We start from the raw sequence: 21,806 nt of genomic DNA, 5'->3' as shown, positions 1-21,806 counted from the left end.
AAATCTGAATAAATAACTGTAAGAGTAATTAAGAACCTTTTGTTCTCAATACCAAAATAGGACTTAATAGAAACATGCCACTTATGCTGGGGCATACATGCTAGGGAATACAACCCAGTGGTAGAGCATTTGCCTAGCATGTGTGAGACTCTGGGTTCAGTTCCAGCCATGAAAATAAGAACATCCCATAGAGTTATGACAACATTAACTTGAGTACTCTTTACTGGGGTTGTAGCCAATAAAAGTATCTAAATGTGAAGACTGATGGTTATCTCCATCTTTAGTCTCTGTCAGTGCATTTCTATGACTCTATGGGTTGCTTACTACAGAAATAGGGTCAAAGGTTTACAAGGGAGACTCTTAATAAATGTGAAGCCTGAGATGAATGACTTTCCATTGGCCTCACACCATTAAAGACCCTTCCTAGTCTATACTTCTGACCTTTTGCCATCATTGTCAGAGAAATGTAGACTGCTACTGGCCAATGTAGTCTGTTAGTCATTCATAGGAGAGAGTCTGCTATTCCCAGAGCTGTACCAGGGACTAAACAGAGAAAAAGAAACAAACAGATAAGGTTTTTGAGCTCACAGAGCAGTCTAGAGGAAAGAATGGATGCTAAAGAAACAAAGGATGACTTGGAAAGAGAGTCAAATGTCATGAAGGAGTGAAAACAAAAAAATGCAAAACAAGAGTGGGAGGCAGTAGAGGATAGAACATACCCTTCAGGTGGGGTATCTGAGCCTCCTCAACAGGGACATTTAAGTTAGGACATTAGCACTGCAAAGGCAGGGAAGGTAAGAATAAAAGGAAAAACATCAGTGGCTGAGGGAACAGAATGTGCCAAGGACTCTAGGCAAGAACAGGCTCAGATATGGCAGGGAGTAGGGGAGGCAAGTATAGCTAAGAATAGTGAGCTTTCTATGGGGTCCAAGTGAACAGTAACCACTAGAGTTGTGCATCATGGTGGCCCTGGCAGGAGGCTGCAGGGCCTTCACAGATCTGACGGGAAGTTGTCATATGACCAGTTCAGTTGTCATAAAAGCAAATTGTTAGGCAAGAAATCTGAGACTTAAAAATATGCCTGGACTTTCATCATGGGACATGATTCAGGAAACTGAGTAGAAGGCAGTTTGAGTTCCCTCTACTTTGGGGATCCAGGAAGTTTCATATATTCAAGTTTTCTTAAAAAGCTCTGATACTGAAAAATTCTGAGAAAAGTAACATACCCACATTCCCAAAATATTAGGTCAATACTTCAAAGAAGGTCTCACCAGATGAAAAAAACTAACAGGAATTCTGGTTTTGTTGCCGCAGTAACTGAATTAACCAGACGCAGTGTGTGTGTGTGTGTGTGTGTGTGTGTGTGTGTGTGTGTGTGTGTGTGTTGTTTCTTGAGACAGCTTTTCACTGTGTTATGTACCCCTTGCTGTCCTAGATCTTATTGTAGACCAGGCTGGCCTCAAACTCATAGAAATCCACCTGCCTCTGCCTCCTGAGTGCTGGGGTATGCCATGGCCACCCAGCTCACATTCTTAGAAGACAAAGCTTAGCTCATTCCCATGGCAATGAGGTGAGCACAACATTCCTGGGGAAAGAGGGCCAGGTAAAGTGATTTCCTCAGGAAATGCTATAGCAGAAGCTATGCCAACCATGGTGGCAAGGAGTGTACCCTGAACACTGTGCACTGGGCCTAGGAGCAACCCTGGAAACCATGGGACAAGAGGGAATAGTGGCAGGATAGAAAAAGCAAGACAGTGAAAAAGCAAAGGACATAAGGGGCATGAAGGCAGAGGGATAAAAACATGAAGGGAAGAAGGTTCTGGACCATCTTAGCAGAGCCCACCCCATAACCATGGTACTGAAACAGAGTGTTTTAAATGGTTTAGAAGGCTGTGTATGAAGCTCAGTGATAAGGCAATGCCTAGCATTTCCAAGTGCCTATGTTTGGTTCTTAGAGCCATAGAAAAATACCAATCTTTTGAATGAAGAAAGGAAATTTCATTCATTTTTCCATCTTGTCAGTAAAAAAGTTTGTGCGTGTATTGTAGAGTCATTCCTTCAAGCATATACAGACATCATCTTCAGCAGAGTAGATGTGACTACTTGCAAAAGACCCCTGAAATCTAGCTTGTTAACTACTGTGATTCTCTCAAGACAAAGAGGGTCACTGGACACTTACCTGAGATTCCTGCCCCTCCCCCTCCAACTTCGGGCCATTTGTACACAATTCTAACCCAATTCCACTTCCACGTGGCCTCAGGGTCCTAGGAAGTATTAGAGAATATAGTCTGTGGCAGGTTAACTGAGGCAATGGTGGTGAGAAGCTCCCTCTATGTAGTTATGGGAAGTCATTGTCCATACTAGAGTGAGACTTTCTGCTAGTGTGGCTGCTTTGGGGTCACCCACACTCCTGTAAGTAACCCAATAAATTCACTAATCCCTCAAGTTAGACACTGATGGAATTAAACCTTGCTTTGGTGGTGATTGTGAATGAGAGAGTTGGTTTACACTCTCCAAGGAAAGCTCCCACAACACTCTCTCTCTCTGTCTCTCTGTCTCATTCCCTCTCTCTCTCTTATTTGTGTGTGCATGTGTGTACAACATTCTTACAAAACAATTGCTAATGAATTTGAGGATCAGTGTATGATACACTGCTAGACAAAGATGCATTTTCAGGAAGAACACAAGGAACGAGGTCAGTAGTAACTTAGGCATGAATTTTTTAAATGCGAAGCAATGCAAATTGTAAATACTAGGTCAAATGCAGCTGAAAAGCTTTTAGATTGCTAATGGCAGTTCAGCTGTTACTGAACCCAATTTTCACCGTTTGAAAGATAATTTAACTGCATATTTCCAAACCTACAATAATCTGAATATAAAATGCACTCTACAGGGATTAGTCCTTTCTTCTTCTTTTTTAATTTCTTTTACTGAATTTCCACAAACCTATGGTGATGCTAACAATTGGTTTTGTCTTTTAAACACATTTCTTTATACAGCCTATCTAAATATTTTTATGATAAACACTGTGATAATTACAGAGATACCATTGATAGCAGTTTGTTAGTTATAGGGCAGGATGTACAGACCACATCTATTAGGAACATTTTTTTCACTCTGTATCTGAGGGAACTCAGATAGGAGCAAGTGAATGAGTAGTGACCCACATGGAAAGCTCCAGGTCTTGGGGACACTAAAAGGGCCTCGTTATGTAAGTCTGTCCCACTGTGTGAACTCTATGGTGATACCAACTCTAGTTATTTGAAAAGAAATCCCTGAGATAAAGTCTGAGGGTTTCTTGCAAATTAGAAGGCAAACAGAGCAACTTCCTCAAGGAGGACTATTTTAAGTTTTGGTTTTTGATATCGAACTAGAAATAATGCTAAAATAAGTTTCTGAAAAAAAATCAAACTATATAAACTGTCATATTCTATCACACTTAATGTGAATGAGTGCACTCTCTAGGATAAACTTCATTATCATTCCCATTTCTAGAGAACAGAAAGCTTTTTTAAAAACATCCCATACTATGTTCATATTTCAAAAAAAATAATTGCATATGTTATTCCTCTGGCTTTCACTCAAGCAAATATTTTAATTTTTAAAAAAAGGCTGATTCCCATGTCTTCTTTCTTAAAATCTCTTATCACAAATTAGGTTTTATATCCAGGGATTAGAACTAGTTACCTTTGCACAACCTTGACATTTTGGGAGAGGAGTGCCTCAACCTCAGCATCTTGAGGGAGTTATGTATGCTTCAGTGATAATTGTGTGAAAACAGCAATGTGGAAGGCAAAATGGCAGTGCTACCAGTGCAAATCTGTGCAAGTGTGTGTTACCATTTGATTCTGAAAACAACTCCTAAGTTGGTACTTCTACTATCCTTCTATTATCTGAAATGGACATATATGGAGTTTATGTAATTTTTTTCAATGCCATGTATGACACACATGTAAATAAAGCAGTTCTTTACATCCCAGAGCCCACAGATTTTTAATCAGTATACCCTTATTGATCCACTGCTTAAGAACACACAATATGTAGGCAATAGAAACCCTGCTCTTAGAAGTCTGCAATTGTTACAAAGTCTGGGGGTGAACAAAGACTTCCGGTTATAGTGTGGCATCTGAAGTAAGCCTATTTGTGAATGCTAGGATAGTTCAGAAGCACAATAAGTCAATTTTATGGTTTTAGGAGGACATAATAAGAAAAGTACCTAAGAACTCAGATTCTATTGTCCAAATCCTGACCTGGGTACATATTAATATACATCCTCCTTAATTCTAAATTTCTCTTACTAAAAAAATAAAATAATAGTAGACATTTCAGAACTGTAAACTATACAAAAATAACAAATACATGATAAAGGAACAATGTTAAACATTATTTTTATGGATTCCAGGGAAACTAAGCAGAGCTCTGTAACTAAGTCCAGCAAAGAACCACAGAGTTGTACCATTTTCATGTTTCTGGGATTGAGAGGACATCTAGATGATTACTTGATCCTCTGCTAGTCAGTACCATCACTAGCAAGAAAGGAAGATACGGTGGTCTTTGCCTTGCATTCATAAGGGAAGGGGCATTACTGACCGAGCTGACGGCGTTGGCTCTGTGACTTGTCGCTGCACACGGATGGCATGGGCACAGTTCTCTTGGCCACCTGGCTGGGTGGAAAGGGGAAGGTCGGGGGAAGTGTGGCTGATCTTCATGGAAGAGTCAGGACAGGGTGTGGGTGGGTCTAGGAAGTCCTCACTGTTCTCCTGCTCATTGGTCTCTGTGTCTGTGTAGTTAAGAGGCTCTTGGTTGTTGTCTTTGCTACCAGAGAACAGGCCTCGATCTCGCCATGGAACCCAGCACAATTTCCAAGACACGAAGAGAGAGACACCAAAGAGGGCAAGACCACAGGCGGTAACCACAAGGGTTAGCAGGCTCACAGAGATATCTGCAAAGAAAAAAGGAAAAGTCAGTGCAATGATGTCTCTCATGGCCACCCACTGCGCAGTCCAGGCGGAAGGACCATCTCATCCACTCATTCTAAAGGGCCCAACTCTGAAGGCCAGGCTGGGAGATGCTGAAGTATTACCTGACAATGAGGATTCAGACACAAACCAGAGGCTCCAAGAGCAAAGGGAGAAAGAAGATAACATTGCATGCAAGTTGTGTTTAGAAACAACAGAACGCTATGTATTAAAGGAGACTCTTGAGTGTCCCTGCAAGTTGAATTAGACTATTCTACAGGAAATACCTGTCATTAAAGTTTTCTGAGCACAGAACTTGTAACTGTCTTTTAAAATTACCCTGTCATCTCAGAGAGCCATACAATTTAGGAATTAAACTACATTTTTCCTTCTATTAAGTTTTTAATAGTCTGAGTTCACATGTTTAGTGTAGTTTGTAGCATCAAGAATACCTACCACTTAGGTTTTGAGAACCCAGACCATCACAGCTTGAGTTACCCCAGTAGTAAATCCTGGGGCATCTATTCAAGAGCAAGAGGTTTTCTTAGAAGATGAAAAAAAAAAAAAACAAAAAAACAGACAGGCAAAGTTGGGGAAGTAGTATGTTGTGTATCATCAAGCCAGTTATCAAAGTGAAGGCTACAGGTTAAACTGTTAGAGGAGTTCCATGCACCTTAGGGGCTACCCCACCCAAGAAGTAAAGGTCCAGGGCCCCTCTACCCATTCCTTTCAATCACTGACTTGAGGGCAGATCTAAAGAACATTTCATACCAACATTAGGAAGAAGAATGAGCTTCAATGGCCAGAAAACATCCCACATGGAAGCCAGTGCCGAAGCCACAGTGGAGGTCTGCAGGCAAAGGCAAGGAGGTAAGGGCAAGGGGATATAGCCGGGAATGATGGTGACTGTATGTGGACCATAGTCTCATGGCCACACAGTATTCTACAGCTATACTCATACCTTTAAAGGCAGAATTTAGTCTCTCTCAGGTTCCTATCTCAAGACAGGGTTGGAGAGACTGAAGCATGAATCTTCATCTCTGACACCACTACTTTAAAGGATGTTCCTACATGTCCATCCTGTAACTCAGGTCCCCAAAACTCTCCCCAGGTTTTACCTCTACTAGTTATTTTTTAAAATCTGCACTGCTCCTCCTAGAGTATTCTGAATGTCTATTATGTGATAGACAGTAAGCTAAGTTTTGGAGATACAATGGGATGACAGACCTCATATGTTCATAGGTTCATATTCTAGAGAAATTTAAAAAAATTAATATGCCTAAGTGTTCTATGATTTGTGACAGTTATATTCCTGCTAAATCATGAAGGACCTACACCACTTACCATTAAATAAAATTGATCAACTACCAATCATACTTTTTTTTACCATGACTTTGATTGTTCTTATGAAATGATAATCGTTTTGTCATGAAAATTGCTCTTGAAAGGAACCAGCTACCAGGTTGCTGATGGGCAAAATGGATACCCTCATTCAACCCAGTCAATCTTTGTTGTGGTAAAAACACTATTTTACTACTGCTCACAACACTAGGATTCCTGTTTTAGTGCATCAATTGAGCTCAAAATCTCAATGAGGCAAGATGAGCAATTTCCTACAAGGAATATATATCATCATCACTGAGTAACTTGATGGAATTTCTGGAGTTGTTGTAGAAAAGCCAATCAATACCAAACACATAAGAATAACCAGTGAGGGGACACTAATCAAATCAAAAACGAAAACCCCAGGCTCAGGGCTGGGGAAGTGGCTTAGATGGCAGGATGCTTGCCCAGTATGCAGGTGGTCCAGCACTAGATTCCCAGCACTACATAGATCAAGCACAATGGCACATGCCTGTAATGCCCAAACTGGGGAGTTGAGGCAGGAGGACCAGGGTTTTAATGTCATTCCTGGTCTAATAGTGAGGTCAAGGACAGTTTGTTATGCCAAAAACCTTATCTCACACACAGAAAAAGAAAAACGATTTCCAGGTAGAGAGGTGGAAGGAGTAGGCTGTACAGTTGATGGAGGCAAAGTAAAGGCATTAGTCATCTTGCTTCATAGATCTGTGACATGGTTAGGGCAATGAAGAACAAGGTATGACCCTCCGGCTCCTCCACTTGGCTGTGACATCTTCTGACATAGTGAAGTGAAGCCTCTATACGTACAGACCTCTACAACAGCTAGCTGGAGTCACATTAACTGGCATCGCAGACATCAAGCCCCACCCCCAGCCCCCATAGTTGAATCTGAGCACAAACCAGGCTACACATAGTAGTAGAATCCCTTGATACCGTCTGTACTCAAGATGCAGGCAAAACTCCTTCTTTAACTACTGCAGTTTTGTTTTGAAAAACACTGTTTCAAAGGAGAGCAGCTGCAAAGGCTGGAGGAGGGGGACTGTAGGAGACAGTGGGGTTAGGACTGTGAGGTGGTCACTGTGTATTATCTACTGATCACTCTCCCATGTCATAATACTCTCCCCCCATGGATCCAGTTTAAATTGGAATTCTCTGTGTTGGTTTGGGACACTGACTTGTTCTGCCAGTGGAAAATGAGACAATACACATCATCAGCCTCAGACGAGAGGTACTTTTGAGCTCCAACTTAGTGCATGAGAGTAAGAACCCTTATGTCAGGGCTGATCATCAAGCCTTTGCACCCTAAAAAATGATTTATGGCACAAGCTCCAAGTCTAGAGTGAGGAATAGATTTAACCTGACTCACAGCCTGTGGTACAGTTGCAAGTGAGGCACAGATGCATGAGTAAAACCTAAAGAGTTGGCGTTTGGAGTCTCTATGATTTTAAAAGGATTTGTTGTCATGGCAAAAAAGTTGGCTAATATATATGACCATATCAATTACTGTCCAAAGCTGGGATGCTTTAAAGAAAAACAAAGGGCAAAATTATAATAACTAAATGGGGATAGGATTGTTAACCCTGAATTGTCCCAGGTAAACTAACACATATGTTATCTGGACTTAAGAATTTGATGTGGTGCTGGAGAAATGGCTCAACAATGAAGAATGCTTGGTGTGGAATCATGAGGACAAAATTTTGGATCTCAATAAAAATATAAAAATCCTATACATAAACATACAAACATAAAATTTAAACATAAAAACCTATACAAACATAAAACTCTCTACACACCTCTGATCCAGCTCTGAGGGGGTACAAACAGGAGCATCACTGGGGCTTCCTGGTTTGCTGAGAAAACATGATGCCCAGGTGTGAGGAGACACTACCACAAAGCAACAGACAGCAAGCAATAGGAGAGAAGACATGACACCTTATGGTCTCTATACACATGAACAGGTGCACATATAAATGCATATACTCATAGAGTTTAAAAAATGAATTCAACATGACAGGCCAGGTATGGAGATTTATGTATCTGCTTTCTGCACTCAGGAGGCAGAAGTAAGAGAAACATCATAGTTACAGACCAGCCTGCTACATGGCAGGTTTCAGGGCAGCCAAGGATACATAATGAGATACTATCTAAAAATAATAAATAAATAAATAAGTCCCACATGAGCCCTCAGCTCATTTGGCTCAGTACACTACCTCTCAGGGTTCCACTGGGCATACTCAACACGTCAGATAACATGAAGCTTGACCCACTCTTATTAGTAGTCATCAGGCCTCTGACCCAGTTCATAACAATTGCAGCTTGCTAAATGACTTCCAGGCTATGTTTCCAAAATCCAGCTTGCTCTTAAGTCCAGTCATGGGGCAAGGAGCATGAAAAGAGAGAGCTTCTCTACCTAAACACTGGATGCCAAGCATTTCAAAGAATTCCTGGCATGAGTATGGCATTTGGTAACAATCCAGCCCATCTGAGGAGCTCTGAAGCCACCTGTGTTAAACTTGAATGATGGAAGGGTAGGTAGGCTCTGGTCTGTAAACTCTGAGGTTGCTAGAATCTTATGGATTCACAGTTTTATAGTTTTTTTTTTGAGCACGTGGTTACAGCAGACAGCAAGAATAAAAATTTCATATTTACACAAAGACACCAGAAGAATTAGCAGTGCTTCAGAACACCTGTCAGAATGCCAGAAAGCAACGGTAGCCTATGTGACCTCACCAGCCTCCAGTGTGATCATCTGAGTGTTTCCTGTAGCTCAAGTGTCCTCTGGACATGGTGTTTGTACTTTTCTCTCTTGCCAAAAGGAACGCGAATCACTAAGTCCACTCCCATCTCCTTATAATTTGACTTCAGCAAAGGGGTATTGGAATGGGAAGTCAGCCTAGAATCACAGAATACTTTTAAAGAGATAATTTATTTCTCTAATGTTTGGTAGTATGTATGTGGTCATTGCTTTGTAAGTTTCAAATGACATATACATTCATTACACATACTCATTGGCATTTATGCCATGTTTAAAGATGGGAAAGAATAATGATAAAATATACTGAGGTACATTTTCTAAAGAATAAGAACAGTGTAATCAGCCTGTAGCAGGAATCTTACAAGGTCTTATTAATAAAAACAAACCCAAGGCCAGTTATTGGGGTGAATGCTGAAAGACCAGAGAAGCAGAACAAGCCACAGCCTCACCTCGCCAATTTCTCAGCTGCCTGTTTCCTCAGACTGGAAGCCTCCCTGTAGTGGGTAGCCATTCCAGCTTTGATCTGGAAGTTCCAACCCCCATTGAGGCTTTGGTAACTGTCACGCCTACAAGGCAGGGCCAAGAGAGGACCCTGAAGACCCGAGATCAGGAAGACGAGCAACTCAAAGGACACCAACCAAGCTGAGGCCTCAGAACAAATGGCCAATGGTATGAACCAAATTAGAGCAAGAGACAATTCATTTCTGTACTGAGATTTATGACTAACAGTGCAGTTTAAAGAGCATAGATATAGCAGTAACCATCAAAGAGGACCCTGGAGAGCCCATGTGACCCGGAATAAAATAAGACAATGCCTCAAATAGCATAGCAATGTAGCAACACTCCAGCTAAGGAACTTGATTGAAGGTAAACTTAACCCAGCAAGAACAAAACCCCCAACTCAGAAATACAAGCAATGATAGATGGTGTTTACCCCTCACAGAGCTAATATTTAAAATTAGTGAAAGACTAAGACACAGAAAATGGAGGCAAAAATCAAAGGGGGAAAAATGTTTTAAGTTCCCTAAAACTGAAGGAAAAGTGGGTAGAGAACTACCCAGCATCCAGAACACACTATGATCTTTTATGTTTTTATTGTGAAATTTAATAAAGATTAGAGAAAGCCATAAGGTTGAGATAAAAATAATAAGACACAGAAGCTGAGGAGATGACTCAGTGAGTAAACTGCCTGCTATGAAAACACAAGGACCTGAGTTCAGATCCCCAACAACATACATGGAAAAGCTAGATGTGGTCATGCATATCAGTAACCCTAGCACTGAGGAGATGACGTGAAGGTAGATACCTAGAGCTCACTGGCCAGTGACCCTGGTGGAATTGGTGAACTCCGGGTCAGAAGAGACTGTATAAAACATAAGGTGGAGAGTGACAGCAGAAGAAAAACAACATCAATCTATGTTACACACACACACACACACACACACACACACACACACACACACACACACACGTACATTAAAACACTAGAAAACTGGAACAATAATCCAATTTACCAGAAACTATATACAATGCATGCAAATATCTGAAAGAAAAATTAAACTATGCTCAACTTAAAATGTTCTACCCAAATATGCTATTGATTAAATGTGTAGGGTTTCAAGAGACATTTTTAGAACTGCATGGTGTCTGAAGAGCTACTTCCATGTGTTCATGTGGAAGCCCCTTATAGATGACTGTAGGAAATGAAAATGAAACATATATACAGAGAAAATTTTATTCAACTCAGGAGACCTGTAGAAGAAAACCACAGCACAGGAACTGGGCAACAGTCCAGAGAACAGCCAGTTCTACCTGCAGCAGAGACCTGATTGAACATATAGTACACTACCTACTTAGCAAATGTGGGAAGCAAGGAACATGTGAACTGGAAATCTAATGACATTGGAAGTTATTAATAACACTTAAGGATGATCACTATATTATGTTATGTGTCAGAGGCACATGTGGAACCATTCTAGGTGATACAAAGCCTAGAATTGGCTTCAAATTACAGAGCAACAAATACTGGATAGGATTTGATAACTGGATTTGACATGTGGACTTCATAGTATTATTCTCTCTACTTTTGGATGTTTGAAAATTTCCTAAAGGAACATAAAAATGTAAGAGTGCTTCGATTGAGGAAAACGTTGATCTGTGACTTCAACCTTAGGGATTCATATTTAATAGGTCTTGGATGAGGTCCAGAATCTCCATTTGTTTTCCAGACAGGGTTTCTTTGTGTAGCCTTGGCTGTCCTGGATCTCACTCTGTAGACCAAGCTGACCTTGAACTCCGAGATCTGCCTGCCTCTGCCTCTCCTTCCTGAGTGCTGGAATTAAAGGTGTGTGCCACCACCTGGCTCAGAATCTCCAATTTTAACAAGGATTTCAAATTTTAGATGAATCTGATACATGTGGTTTATGGATCACAATGAGTGATTAATCCCTACAACATAATCTTAATCCCTACAAGTTAATCCCAGAGTGAGTTGAGTGTGCGTGTGTGTGTGTGTGTGTGTGTGTGTGTGTGTGTGTGTGTGCATTTGTGCGCTCATTTTTCAGAACACAAAATGCTTTCCCCACCCTAAGACAATTATGTCTTTGGGACCTAATACAGATAACACCAGGAAATTCTGTTAGGAAATTAGGCCATGGAGAACTTGAGGATATCACATGGTGCCTTGCAGGGAAAGTGGTAATGTAATTAGATAGAGGAAATGGGCAAGACCAGACAGCTCTGATGATGGGATGTTCAGAGATTCAGAGAACAGAACCAAGGAAGACATTCTGTATTTGAATGAATCTTTAGCATCATCCCAGAATTTTTAATGTGAGAATTCATTTATCAACATTCCTTTTATGTGACTACATTTAACACTTCATTATATATGTAAGTTTATACAATAGACTCTTTTACAGTTACAGTTTAAAGAGATACCATTACTGTGAACCTAAAACTGTTCTCAAGGCAGTCTATTCCAACACAAGTGAAAAGGAGGAAAAGGACAAGGGGAGAAGGAAGACAAATATTGCATTCAAACATCCCAGCCCTCTGGATATCACCAGTGCAGGGGAACTCAGCTCCACACCTCAGGAGGCTCCAGGGCATTTTCTGAATAACATACTGGAGAAGACACATGTCATAGATTCCAGGTTAAAATTGAATGCTTTGATGTTAAAATGATTGAGCTTGTCTAGGAAATGCAATCACACAAACAGATTGCTATGTAATTAAATTGTAGACACCACAGCACAGCAGTTATGAGTAGAGCTGCAAGTCACAGCCACACTGTGTGTCTCTGAAGTGGGTGTGACACACTCCTGTAATGTCAGCACTTGGGAGGCATAATCAAGGGAATTTTAAGTTCAAGGCCATCTTCTACTACACAGCAAATTCAAAGTCAGTCTGGGCTACACAAGACCTTGGACTCAAAGTAACAACAGTAGAAATGATTTTCATCTCATCGTATAACCTTAGGTTAATTTCTCTGTATCTTCATTTGTCATAGTGATCTTGTTAGTCTCTACATTTGGAGTGGTCTGTAATGACTACTCAGAAAATTGCTGGTGCTAAGGATGGGTAATGGAGTAGTGGGGATAAGAGTACTTGCTGTGTAAGCAATGGGACCTGAGTTAAAAATCCCCAATATCCATGTAAAAAATGCTGGGTATGATTACACATGTGATTACAGAACCTCAATATCAGGAAAACAGAAAATGTGGATCCTGGGAGCTCAATGGCCAGCCAGCCTCACCAAAACAGTAAACTTCCATGCCAGTGAGAGAGCCTGTCTTAAAGGAATAAGGCAGAGCATGATTAAAAAAGACACCAGATACCCTGCACTAGCTTTTATGTATACACATACCCCAACACACATGAATACGTCATACATAAGCACAGCACATAACACATGCCAAAATTCTTTTTTAAAAATTAAAATAACTGGTGCTAAATAAGTATAAATTATTGTTTTTTTATGATGTATCTCAGGTTCAGGGTACTCCATATTCAGATTTATTATTGTCACCCATAAGTGATCACTGCAGTTAAAAAATAGGGACATTATGAGGTGGTCCAGCTATGAACATACACTGAGAGACTTATCAGTGCCTAGTGGATTTAATTGCTGAGGACAAGAGAAGGCGATTCCCTCACACAACTGAAACACACGAAGAACTAAACTAGAAGTTTAAAATAAAATTAGTCCTTGTCCTTAAGAAACTACTAGCCAGGAGAATTCTTGTATTACTATTCCCAATTCAGGGCACTCCTAGATGCTGGAAGTTGGGGCACAGAACCAATCCTGGGATTCAGATGACTCCCCCAAAGGCTAAGACTGAAGTTGGTATCTGGAAGTAGGAAGGCTGGGGAAGCAGCACTTGATACTGGAGAGTTTTGACATGGGTGCTTGGAAAGATCTATGGATGGACTGTTAGAGTGATTCTGATGAGAACTGAGAAAGAAGAGAGCTGTTCAAGGTCCCAGGTGACCATGGACAGATTGTTGGCAGACACATGGAGGTAAGACTGTTATCTTGATATCTCTAATGGTAAGGAGGAATGAATTAGATGGTCCTTGATGCATGGTGTAAAGAACCAGGGTGAACTGTGCTCATGTACAATGGTTTTGTGGAAGACAGAATGTGCAAACAAAAAAAATGAGACATTTATCTCCAATTATTTCTATGTAATGTGTTGAAGGTATGGATTCTCCTCGAAAAGGCTAACAGAAAATTTAGAGATGATAGAAATCACCGGAAGACAAATTTATTAAGCAAAGAGAAGCTAGAGATGAAAGATCTGGAAACTTCTTGTTTAAAATAATGCTTTTATTTATTCTTTGAGAATTCCATACAATGTATTTTGATTATATTCATCCTCTGCCCCAACTCCTCCTCCCCTTACCCACCCAACTCCATCTTTCTCATTCTCACCACTTTCTTTTTGTAAATCTATGGAGTCCAGTTTCTGCTGGCCAACCCCCACTATGAGTGGGGTCTACTTTGGAGTGTGGTTGAAATCCATATTTCTTTCTATCAACATCAATAAAATATCAATATCTCCCCAGCTAGAGGTGGGACTTCATGCCCAACTATCTTCTTCCATGCTGGGATTTTATCTGGCTTGAGCTTGCGCAGCCCTTGGGACTGCTATCCCAATCACTATGAGTTCACATGTGCATTGTGTTGCCCTTATGTCTGGGAAACACTGTTTCTTTAAGTCATCCACCACCTATGGCTCTTAACTTTTTCATCCACTCTTCTGCATATATACCTAAGACTTGAGGGTAAATGGTACAGTCATCTTATTTTAGAATGAGCATTCGAATATCTCTTATTCTTTGCATACTGACTAGTTGTAGGTATCTGTGTTAATTACCACATACTGTTGGAAGTTGTTTCTTTGATGAGGATTGAGAGATGCAAGTCACTAGGGGTCATTTTATGTCCACTTAGTGAATACTAGTAGCAAGTTTTTCTTCTAGAATCAATGACATATTTAGCCACAGGTTCTTAGGCTCATTCACAGTGTCAAGCAGAGATTCTATCTTATGGAGAGGGAGGATCTTAAATCAAACAAAAATGTGATTGGCTGTTCCCTTAACACTTGTGTCACTCTTGTACATGGCTACTACCTGGCAGATAGTTATTGTAGATCATAGGGTTCACAGATGGGTGAGATGGGTGAGAACTTCTCCTCTGGTAGTGTGCATAACACCTTCCAGCAGTGTGAATGATAGCCAAGAGGGATGAAGCTTAGATTTGAGAAATTCAAGATGGGGACATATTCTTTCATTAGTTGGTCAGATGGCCCCCACCAAGAGAGACATGGGTGTGGGGGGAGCTGAAGAACCCTGGGAATGCAAGGCATCCTTGGCAGAACTAGGAGTGTGTCCAGGAGAGACCAATACCCTAGTGCTTCCCAAATATCAGCGCTTGGCACAGTAGGTCTGGAAGAAAGAACATTTAACCAAAATGGATTCTTTGTGAATCCTAAGATCTCATAGAGTTTGCCTTGTTTGGGCTCAGCTGGGATCTGATACCCCTTTCTTCTCTGTCTCCTCCTTTGGGAATGGACATCTCTGTGCTACTCTAGGCTGTGCTGTGCTCTGCTGTGCTATCCTAGCCTATCTAATTCTACCACTAAAATTTTGAAACCTTATATTGTTGATTTCATTAGTTCACAACAGGAAGGCACTGTGCCTCAGAGTGAGGAACACCTTGAGTTCTACTTATCTCTGATTAAATGACATTTAGATGAGATTCTTCATTTTAACTTTAGAAGTAATGCTCAAAGAGGTTAAACCCTGTGGGATTTCGAAATGTAATGATGTGTTTTGCAAGTGAAAAGAATATGGATTATAGAAGAGTAGGAATGTAATAGCACAGACCAAATAGTTTTGTCTCCTCAAAATTCATATGGCACCCCAGGTGGGGCAGGGGCTGGAAGCAGGAGTATTAGGAGTTCAAGGGATCTTTGGCTATACAACAAGTTCAAGCCAGCTTGGGCCATGTGAGACCCTATCTCGAAACAAAAGTATTGAAACCCTAACTCCAATGGTAATGGTGATTGTATCAGAAGGTGTAGCCCTTGAAGGTGCTAAGATTAGTTCCTTTGTAACAACATTATTTCCCATCCTTCCCTCCCAGAAAAAGGTCCTTCACCCCTTTCATCTATGAGACAGGCATCTGTGGACAGGGAAGCACCATATCTCAAGCTGCACCTATGCAGATCTCTTCAGAGCAGAAGGTCACTCTTGGACTGTTCTATTGCTGTGAAGAGATACCATGAACAAAGCCATTTATAGAAGAAAGTATTTAATTGGAGGTTTGCTCACAGTTTCAGAGGATGAATTCATGACCATCATGGTGGGGACTGTGGAGGCAGGCATGGGGCTGGGGCAGTAGCTGACAGCTTATATAGGAATCACAGCAAGAGGCAGGGAGCATCTTACTGGGCCTGGAGTATCCTTTTGAAACCTGAAAGCCTACCCCAGTGACACACCTTCTCCAACAAGGCCATACATCATAATCCTTCCTAACACTCCACTAACTGGAAACTAAACATTCAATATGTGAGCATTTAGGGGCCATTCTCACTCAAACATTCATGCATAGGTCACTGTCTGATCAAATGTATACAGGGTTCTTGTGAAGCCTGACAACTGACCGTGGGCTCACAAGACTGCCTCTATCCTAGGCCTAAAGTCACCATAATAGTTCCCATTATATCCACCAGTCAGAGTGCAATCCAACTCCAGGCTACAATTTATAGCTATTCCTGATTTTTATTCCTACAGCAGACATGAGATTCTCTTAGCAGTAGCTCATGGTGAAAATTGCAAGGATTAAGGAGCATTAACTCGGGCCTGCAGGGGCCCATTATTAAGGTGCTGAGCCAGGTAAACAGATCACACAGCTGCCTTAACTCTAAGAAGGCCATGAGTAAAATGAACTGGAATACAGATGCTAGCAATTGGCACCAACTGCATTTTTTTCTGTTACTAATTCAGAGCATGGTCTATCTGTAACCAGACCATGTCCACAGATTCCTTCCTTAGAAGGCTGCCCAAAAGATTCTGCCTGTGTAACTAAGCAGCTGGCCTAAAATTAGCATGGGGAGACATGTTCTTTTGCACCTTATTTTGCAAAGCATAGTTTCATGGGTGTGACCAGCTCTTCTTCACACTAACATTGCCACCTCTGCCTCAGCCAAATGAGGCTACCCGGGGCTGCAGGTGCAAGCACTTATGGCTGGGCTGCAGCACCTGTGTTTATAATGCCTCACTTCCAAAGCCTGCTGTACCCAAGCCTTCAGTGTCTGCATAAGAGGAAGGCTCAGTCACCACGTATGTTTGGCTATTGTGCTTCCCTTCTCTTTGTACTTGCTCCTCCAGAAATTATTTGATTGTGGGGAAAATCTACTTATAATATCTTACCACTTACTTAGTTGGAAGAAAATGCTTGTAGAATCTACAATTTCTCTTTTGTTTTTGCTTTTGAATTTTTGAGACAGGGTCTAGATATGTAGCTTAGGCTTGCATGGAACTATGTAGTCCAGAATTTATTTTTTTATTCTTTGTGTCTTTCACATGCCAACTGATCCTACCCATTTCCCTCCTCACCCCAAAATACAACAAAATAAAATTTAAGAGAAAAACAGGAAAAAGAAAAAAAGGAAGAAAGAAAAGAAAAAATGGAAGGGGAAAATCCCATCACAGAAGTTGCAGTATGACACAGTGAGTCACAAAGTAAACCCCTTTATTCATGTATTTTTACATGCAGGCATTGATGGAAAAGAATCATTCTAGGCCCCTGGTCTCTGCTGTACCATAGACACTGAGCCCTCACTGGGACTCTTCCTGGACATCTCCATTGCTGCGCTATGTCATGGAGATCCACAGGACTGAACCCTCACCCCTGCCCCTACACTCCAGAAGATACAGATGGAGTGGATATTGGAGTCGGCCAACATATAACCCTGGTTCTGGGCCTGGGTATTTGCAGGGTTGGTCAGTCTGCCAGCTCTCCCCTGTCTTTGCCACCAGGGTGGGCTCCCCAGGATAGCTAGTTCACCATTTGCAGCCATGAGTAAAGTGTAGGGCCAGTTCTCTGGCTTTCATGATTCTCCCACACCTACACCTTCAGGGCCAGCTCTACTGTGTTGCCCAGGCATTGTATAGGGGCCACTTTTCTGAGTGCTGCAGCTGATACTGGGGTAGGAACAGATCTCCCACCTGCCTCAAGCATCAGTTGAGGAGGTCATTTCTCTCCCACCTATGCCACCACAAGACAGATGAGTAATAGGCACAGCTTTCTCTCCCATGCTTACAACCTCAGAGCTGGCTTACCTACACCTCTGCCAACAGGGTTGGCTCTATTATGCTGCCTAGGTGAGGTACACGGCCTGCTCTCCAGAGTGTTGCAGCTGGTGAGGGATCAGGGACAGCTCTCCCATATGTATCAGGCACTGATGGGCACTGGGGGGGCGGGGGGTGGTGCCTGGCCTGTTTGGAATTTGCAATCCATCCCCCTACCTCTGCTGGGATTACAGATTTGCACCACCATGCTCAGCCCCCGTGTTTTGTATATATTGGGATTCTGGCCCATGTAGAATAAACAGAAACATTCAGATGTGTTCGAATTACTGAAAAATTATAGAAGATTGATATGCAGATGGTCTGAGGCAGAGGGAAACATCTGCCTGAGGGCTGGGAGAGACCATCCTGAAACACAACAAGAGCAAGTGGTGACAAAGGACAGGCTGAAGAGGTCAATAATGCTTCTTGGTGTGTCCACAGGAAAGTACAGCCCCACCCCACCCACCAGTGCCCTGTGGGGCTACAGAGAGGTGGGAGCATGTACCTAGAGACAGGATACGCAGCTGTTACTCAGAGATTGCAGGCTGCCTACAGTGTCTACAGTTCATTCCTCACCTCTGTCATAGGGAGACATTCCTCTTCACCTGGCTGTGTACCTGCACCTGCACAACAGCTTACCACAGTGCTTTTATTCTATTTCCTGACATTTCCTTGAAGCTGAGGCCTTCTGCATTGGCCCAATAATTCACACCTCCCACAGGAGCCTTTTCCAAGCCTTTTCAGTCAGAATTCTTTGCTAGGCCAGATCTGTTCTCACTTTGATCCAATTTTGTTCAAATTTCTCATCTACACTGGGAAACAAGATCAAAAGGTTGCTGACAAGCACCATTCTGAACTAGTATTTAAAAGCATCTCATAAACCAACATCTGCTTCTTCCCATATGGATCTGTATGAGGAGTGATGTTTCCCTAGATAAACATGATTACTTCTCTCAGCCCTTCACCATTCAACAAGGAAGTGGATTGCTTGACTAGAAAGTCCAGACTCAGTCCTGCCTCTTGCTTCTATCTGGCATCTGCCCACCTGCATAGGGCATGGTGCTGCACTGGGAATCTGGTTTGGGCTTTAGATCCCAGAATTAAGCAGACTTCCCTTTAGGTCCTTCTTCAGACATGGGCGATCACCTTCAAAGGTGCAGCCTTGTCTTATGCGGGCTTGACTTAAGCACAAGCTGTTCCTTCAGAGTCTCCTAATAGTTCTTGAGAGAGCACAGTTCCTGGTGAGTCCCAGGAAACTTTGGAGACAAAGAGACAAAGGATTTTATGTCTAAGTATCTGAAGGCTATTTAGGCTCTGGCCAGCCCACAGCTCTGGTCCAAAGACTGTGTTCTTTTAAATTAGGAACTTAAAGAAAATCCTATACTCACATAACTTCTCATTTGTACAGGTCATTCTTTATAGTCAAAGGCCCTTTTTTAATACCTGCTTATGAAACTCTGTCCTCATACTTGAATTTGACCTCTTTCAATGGGAGACACTGAAAATTCCACCATCACAAATACACAGACCTCCATTCTCTTCACTGCTTTCAGCTACTCCAGCCTGATCCTTATGAATTATATCCCAGGATTCCCATGCCTTCTGCTCCAATTGATTTTTAGCCAATAGGAAGTTCCAATGGAAAATGAGATGGCAGGGGCAGAGGCCAGTTTAGGCATTTAATCCCTCAGCTGCATTCTTGTTGTCATCATGTCATGTGTGTCCTGATGCTCAAGCCACAGCTCCTCTTCTAGGTCCTTCTCTATCTACAAGTGGTGACAGCTCCCTTCTGTTACTGGCTCTAGAGTATGCGTTATCCCTCAATGGTTCCCTTGAACCCTGACCTTAATACTGCAGAGAGTCTTGTGTTCAACTTCCCACAAATTACCCAGTTTGATCATGCTGCCAGCTTCAACTAGGACACAGACTATTTCATGGTAGAATTGGTTATTTTCTATCCTGGGCCCTAGCTCTAGCTACCTGGATAACATCAAGGAAGCTTATCTTGAGATTCCTAAGATATAAAACAAAAACATATTGAGATGGAAGAGCCTTCCAGATTTCATCTTCTCAAATAGAGTGGAAATTTCTATTTCTAACATATCTCTATGATACAGCTTGCATCAGTTCACAAGACACACTCTTGTTTGATAAGTGATAAAATCATAAGCTATATATCATTTATACTTATATCTATTCTTACTCTACTAAAAATGTGTTTAAGGAAAAAAAACTTCTAAGAACTATGTGCAAGCTTGAGTACTTATAGACAGAACCATCATTAAGATCACTTGTTCAGGTTGGGCATGGTGATATTGGCCCTCAACCCCAAAGTCAGGAGGCAGAGGGAATAAGATCCAGAGTCTGAGGATAGCCAAGACTGTGTAGCAAATTCATGGCAAGCCTGGGCTGTATGAGGTTGTATTTAAAACAAAAAGAATTACTCATTCTTAGGACTGAAAATGAAACAATATTTCACTCTTTTCTGAATGTTTACTACTACATATAGCACATAACAGAAGGAAAATGGACCATGGAGACAGACACAATTTCTTAAACTAACTTTACAACACACTATACTGAAGTGCCTCTCTGGAAGATATTATGTTACCAGAAGTACTGTGTGACCTCTTCAGAAAATGCTAGAGAAATGACATCTCCAAAAGAGGCTCTTAGGGGTAGCAGATGTCTTCAAATAGCCTTGCTCCTTTGGTCAAGACTAAACTTGGAAGAACTTACCCTCAAAGATTTCCAAGAGTCTAAGTATAGGAGATACCCTTCACATTCCTCTCCACTTTCCCCATCTGGTTTTAACCCTAGTGCATGGTTAACAGCCAGACATGGTCTAATGTATAACCCTTACTAGTGTGGCCCTCTCTATCCCACATCCTAAGTTATTGATCTGCATGTGCCAAAGTCAGTCTTGGATTGCTGGTAACTAGTTAAGAGCTATGTATTTATTAACTATCACCTTTCCTCCACAAATTATATAATTTAAAATTAATTTCCCTTTAGCCATATTTGCTATTGAAATGCAGGCAATATCTTTTCAATCACTCATTTTTACTAGCAGTATTATTAATTGAATGGCCAAGATAAGATGAAGAAATATAGCAATTTTTCTAAGAAACACCAAACAGGAAAAACAATGGTTAAGATTTCAATACTATTCTTGACACAGGAAGATGCAGGGGTACCAGCTATTCTCACAATGCTCTCATGAGGCTGGTCCTCCATGAGTTGTAAGTACTCCACATAACAGGCAGTGGGCAGAACTTTAGCTGTCGACAGGCGGTAACAGTTTCACCTAAGACTTTTCCAAATCTCATATCCTTTTATGCCTGGGAGCATTTTCTACATCAAAAAAATTATAGTAAAATACACGTAACATACAATGTAGCATCTACATATATTGAAATACACAGTTCACTGCCATGACGAACACTCACTGCTCCTATTTGCAGAACTGTTTTGGCATCCCACACTGGATCTTAGTACTCATTCACTCCTCAGTCCACATTTCCCACACCCCTAACTAAGCTCCTGTAGGCACTGCCTACTTTATGTCACTATGATGAACCAAGTGTTTTGTGTCATTTAAATGAAAGTCAATCACAAGACAAGAGCTTAACTTTGAAAAGGGGCAAAGAAAAGAACCAGAGCATAGGCAAGAGAGCAGGGTACCCGGGTAGGGGGTGCAGGCAGGACAGCGGGGTGCCTAGGCAGGAGGCACAGGAGGCAGGATGCTGCACAAATACCAAGTAAAGAATAGACTCTTGAGGGCACAACCCAAATGATGCTCTGGACACAGGTATATGAAATACTAAAAGGTGATGTCTAACAGTCTCCGAATCTCAGACCCTGAATGT

General features: G+C 41.5%; 1 protein-coding gene across 2 annotated transcripts in view; it reads right to left on the bottom strand.

Moving 5' to 3' along the window:
• The window catches only part of LOC102921805 (synaptotagmin-9), a 186,117-nt gene that overhangs the window by 123,297 nt on the left and 41,014 nt on the right, over positions 1 to 21,806 (bottom strand). For both annotated transcript variants that reach the window (XM_006991769.3, XM_076549814.1), the window contains exon 2: positions 4,591 to 4,942. In XM_006991769.3, the coding sequence (XP_006991831.1) occupies positions 4,591 to 4,942 (352 nt within the window). The remainder of the gene's footprint in view (positions 1 to 4,590; positions 4,943 to 21,806) is intronic.

The sequence above is a fragment of the Peromyscus maniculatus genome, chromosome 1, assembly GCF_049852395.1.
Source record: "Peromyscus maniculatus bairdii isolate BWxNUB_F1_BW_parent chromosome 1, HU_Pman_BW_mat_3.1, whole genome shotgun sequence".
Classification (NCBI taxonomy): domain Eukaryota; kingdom Metazoa; phylum Chordata; class Mammalia; order Rodentia; family Cricetidae; genus Peromyscus; species Peromyscus maniculatus.
This window is presented reverse-complemented; position numbering and strand designations above follow the sequence as displayed.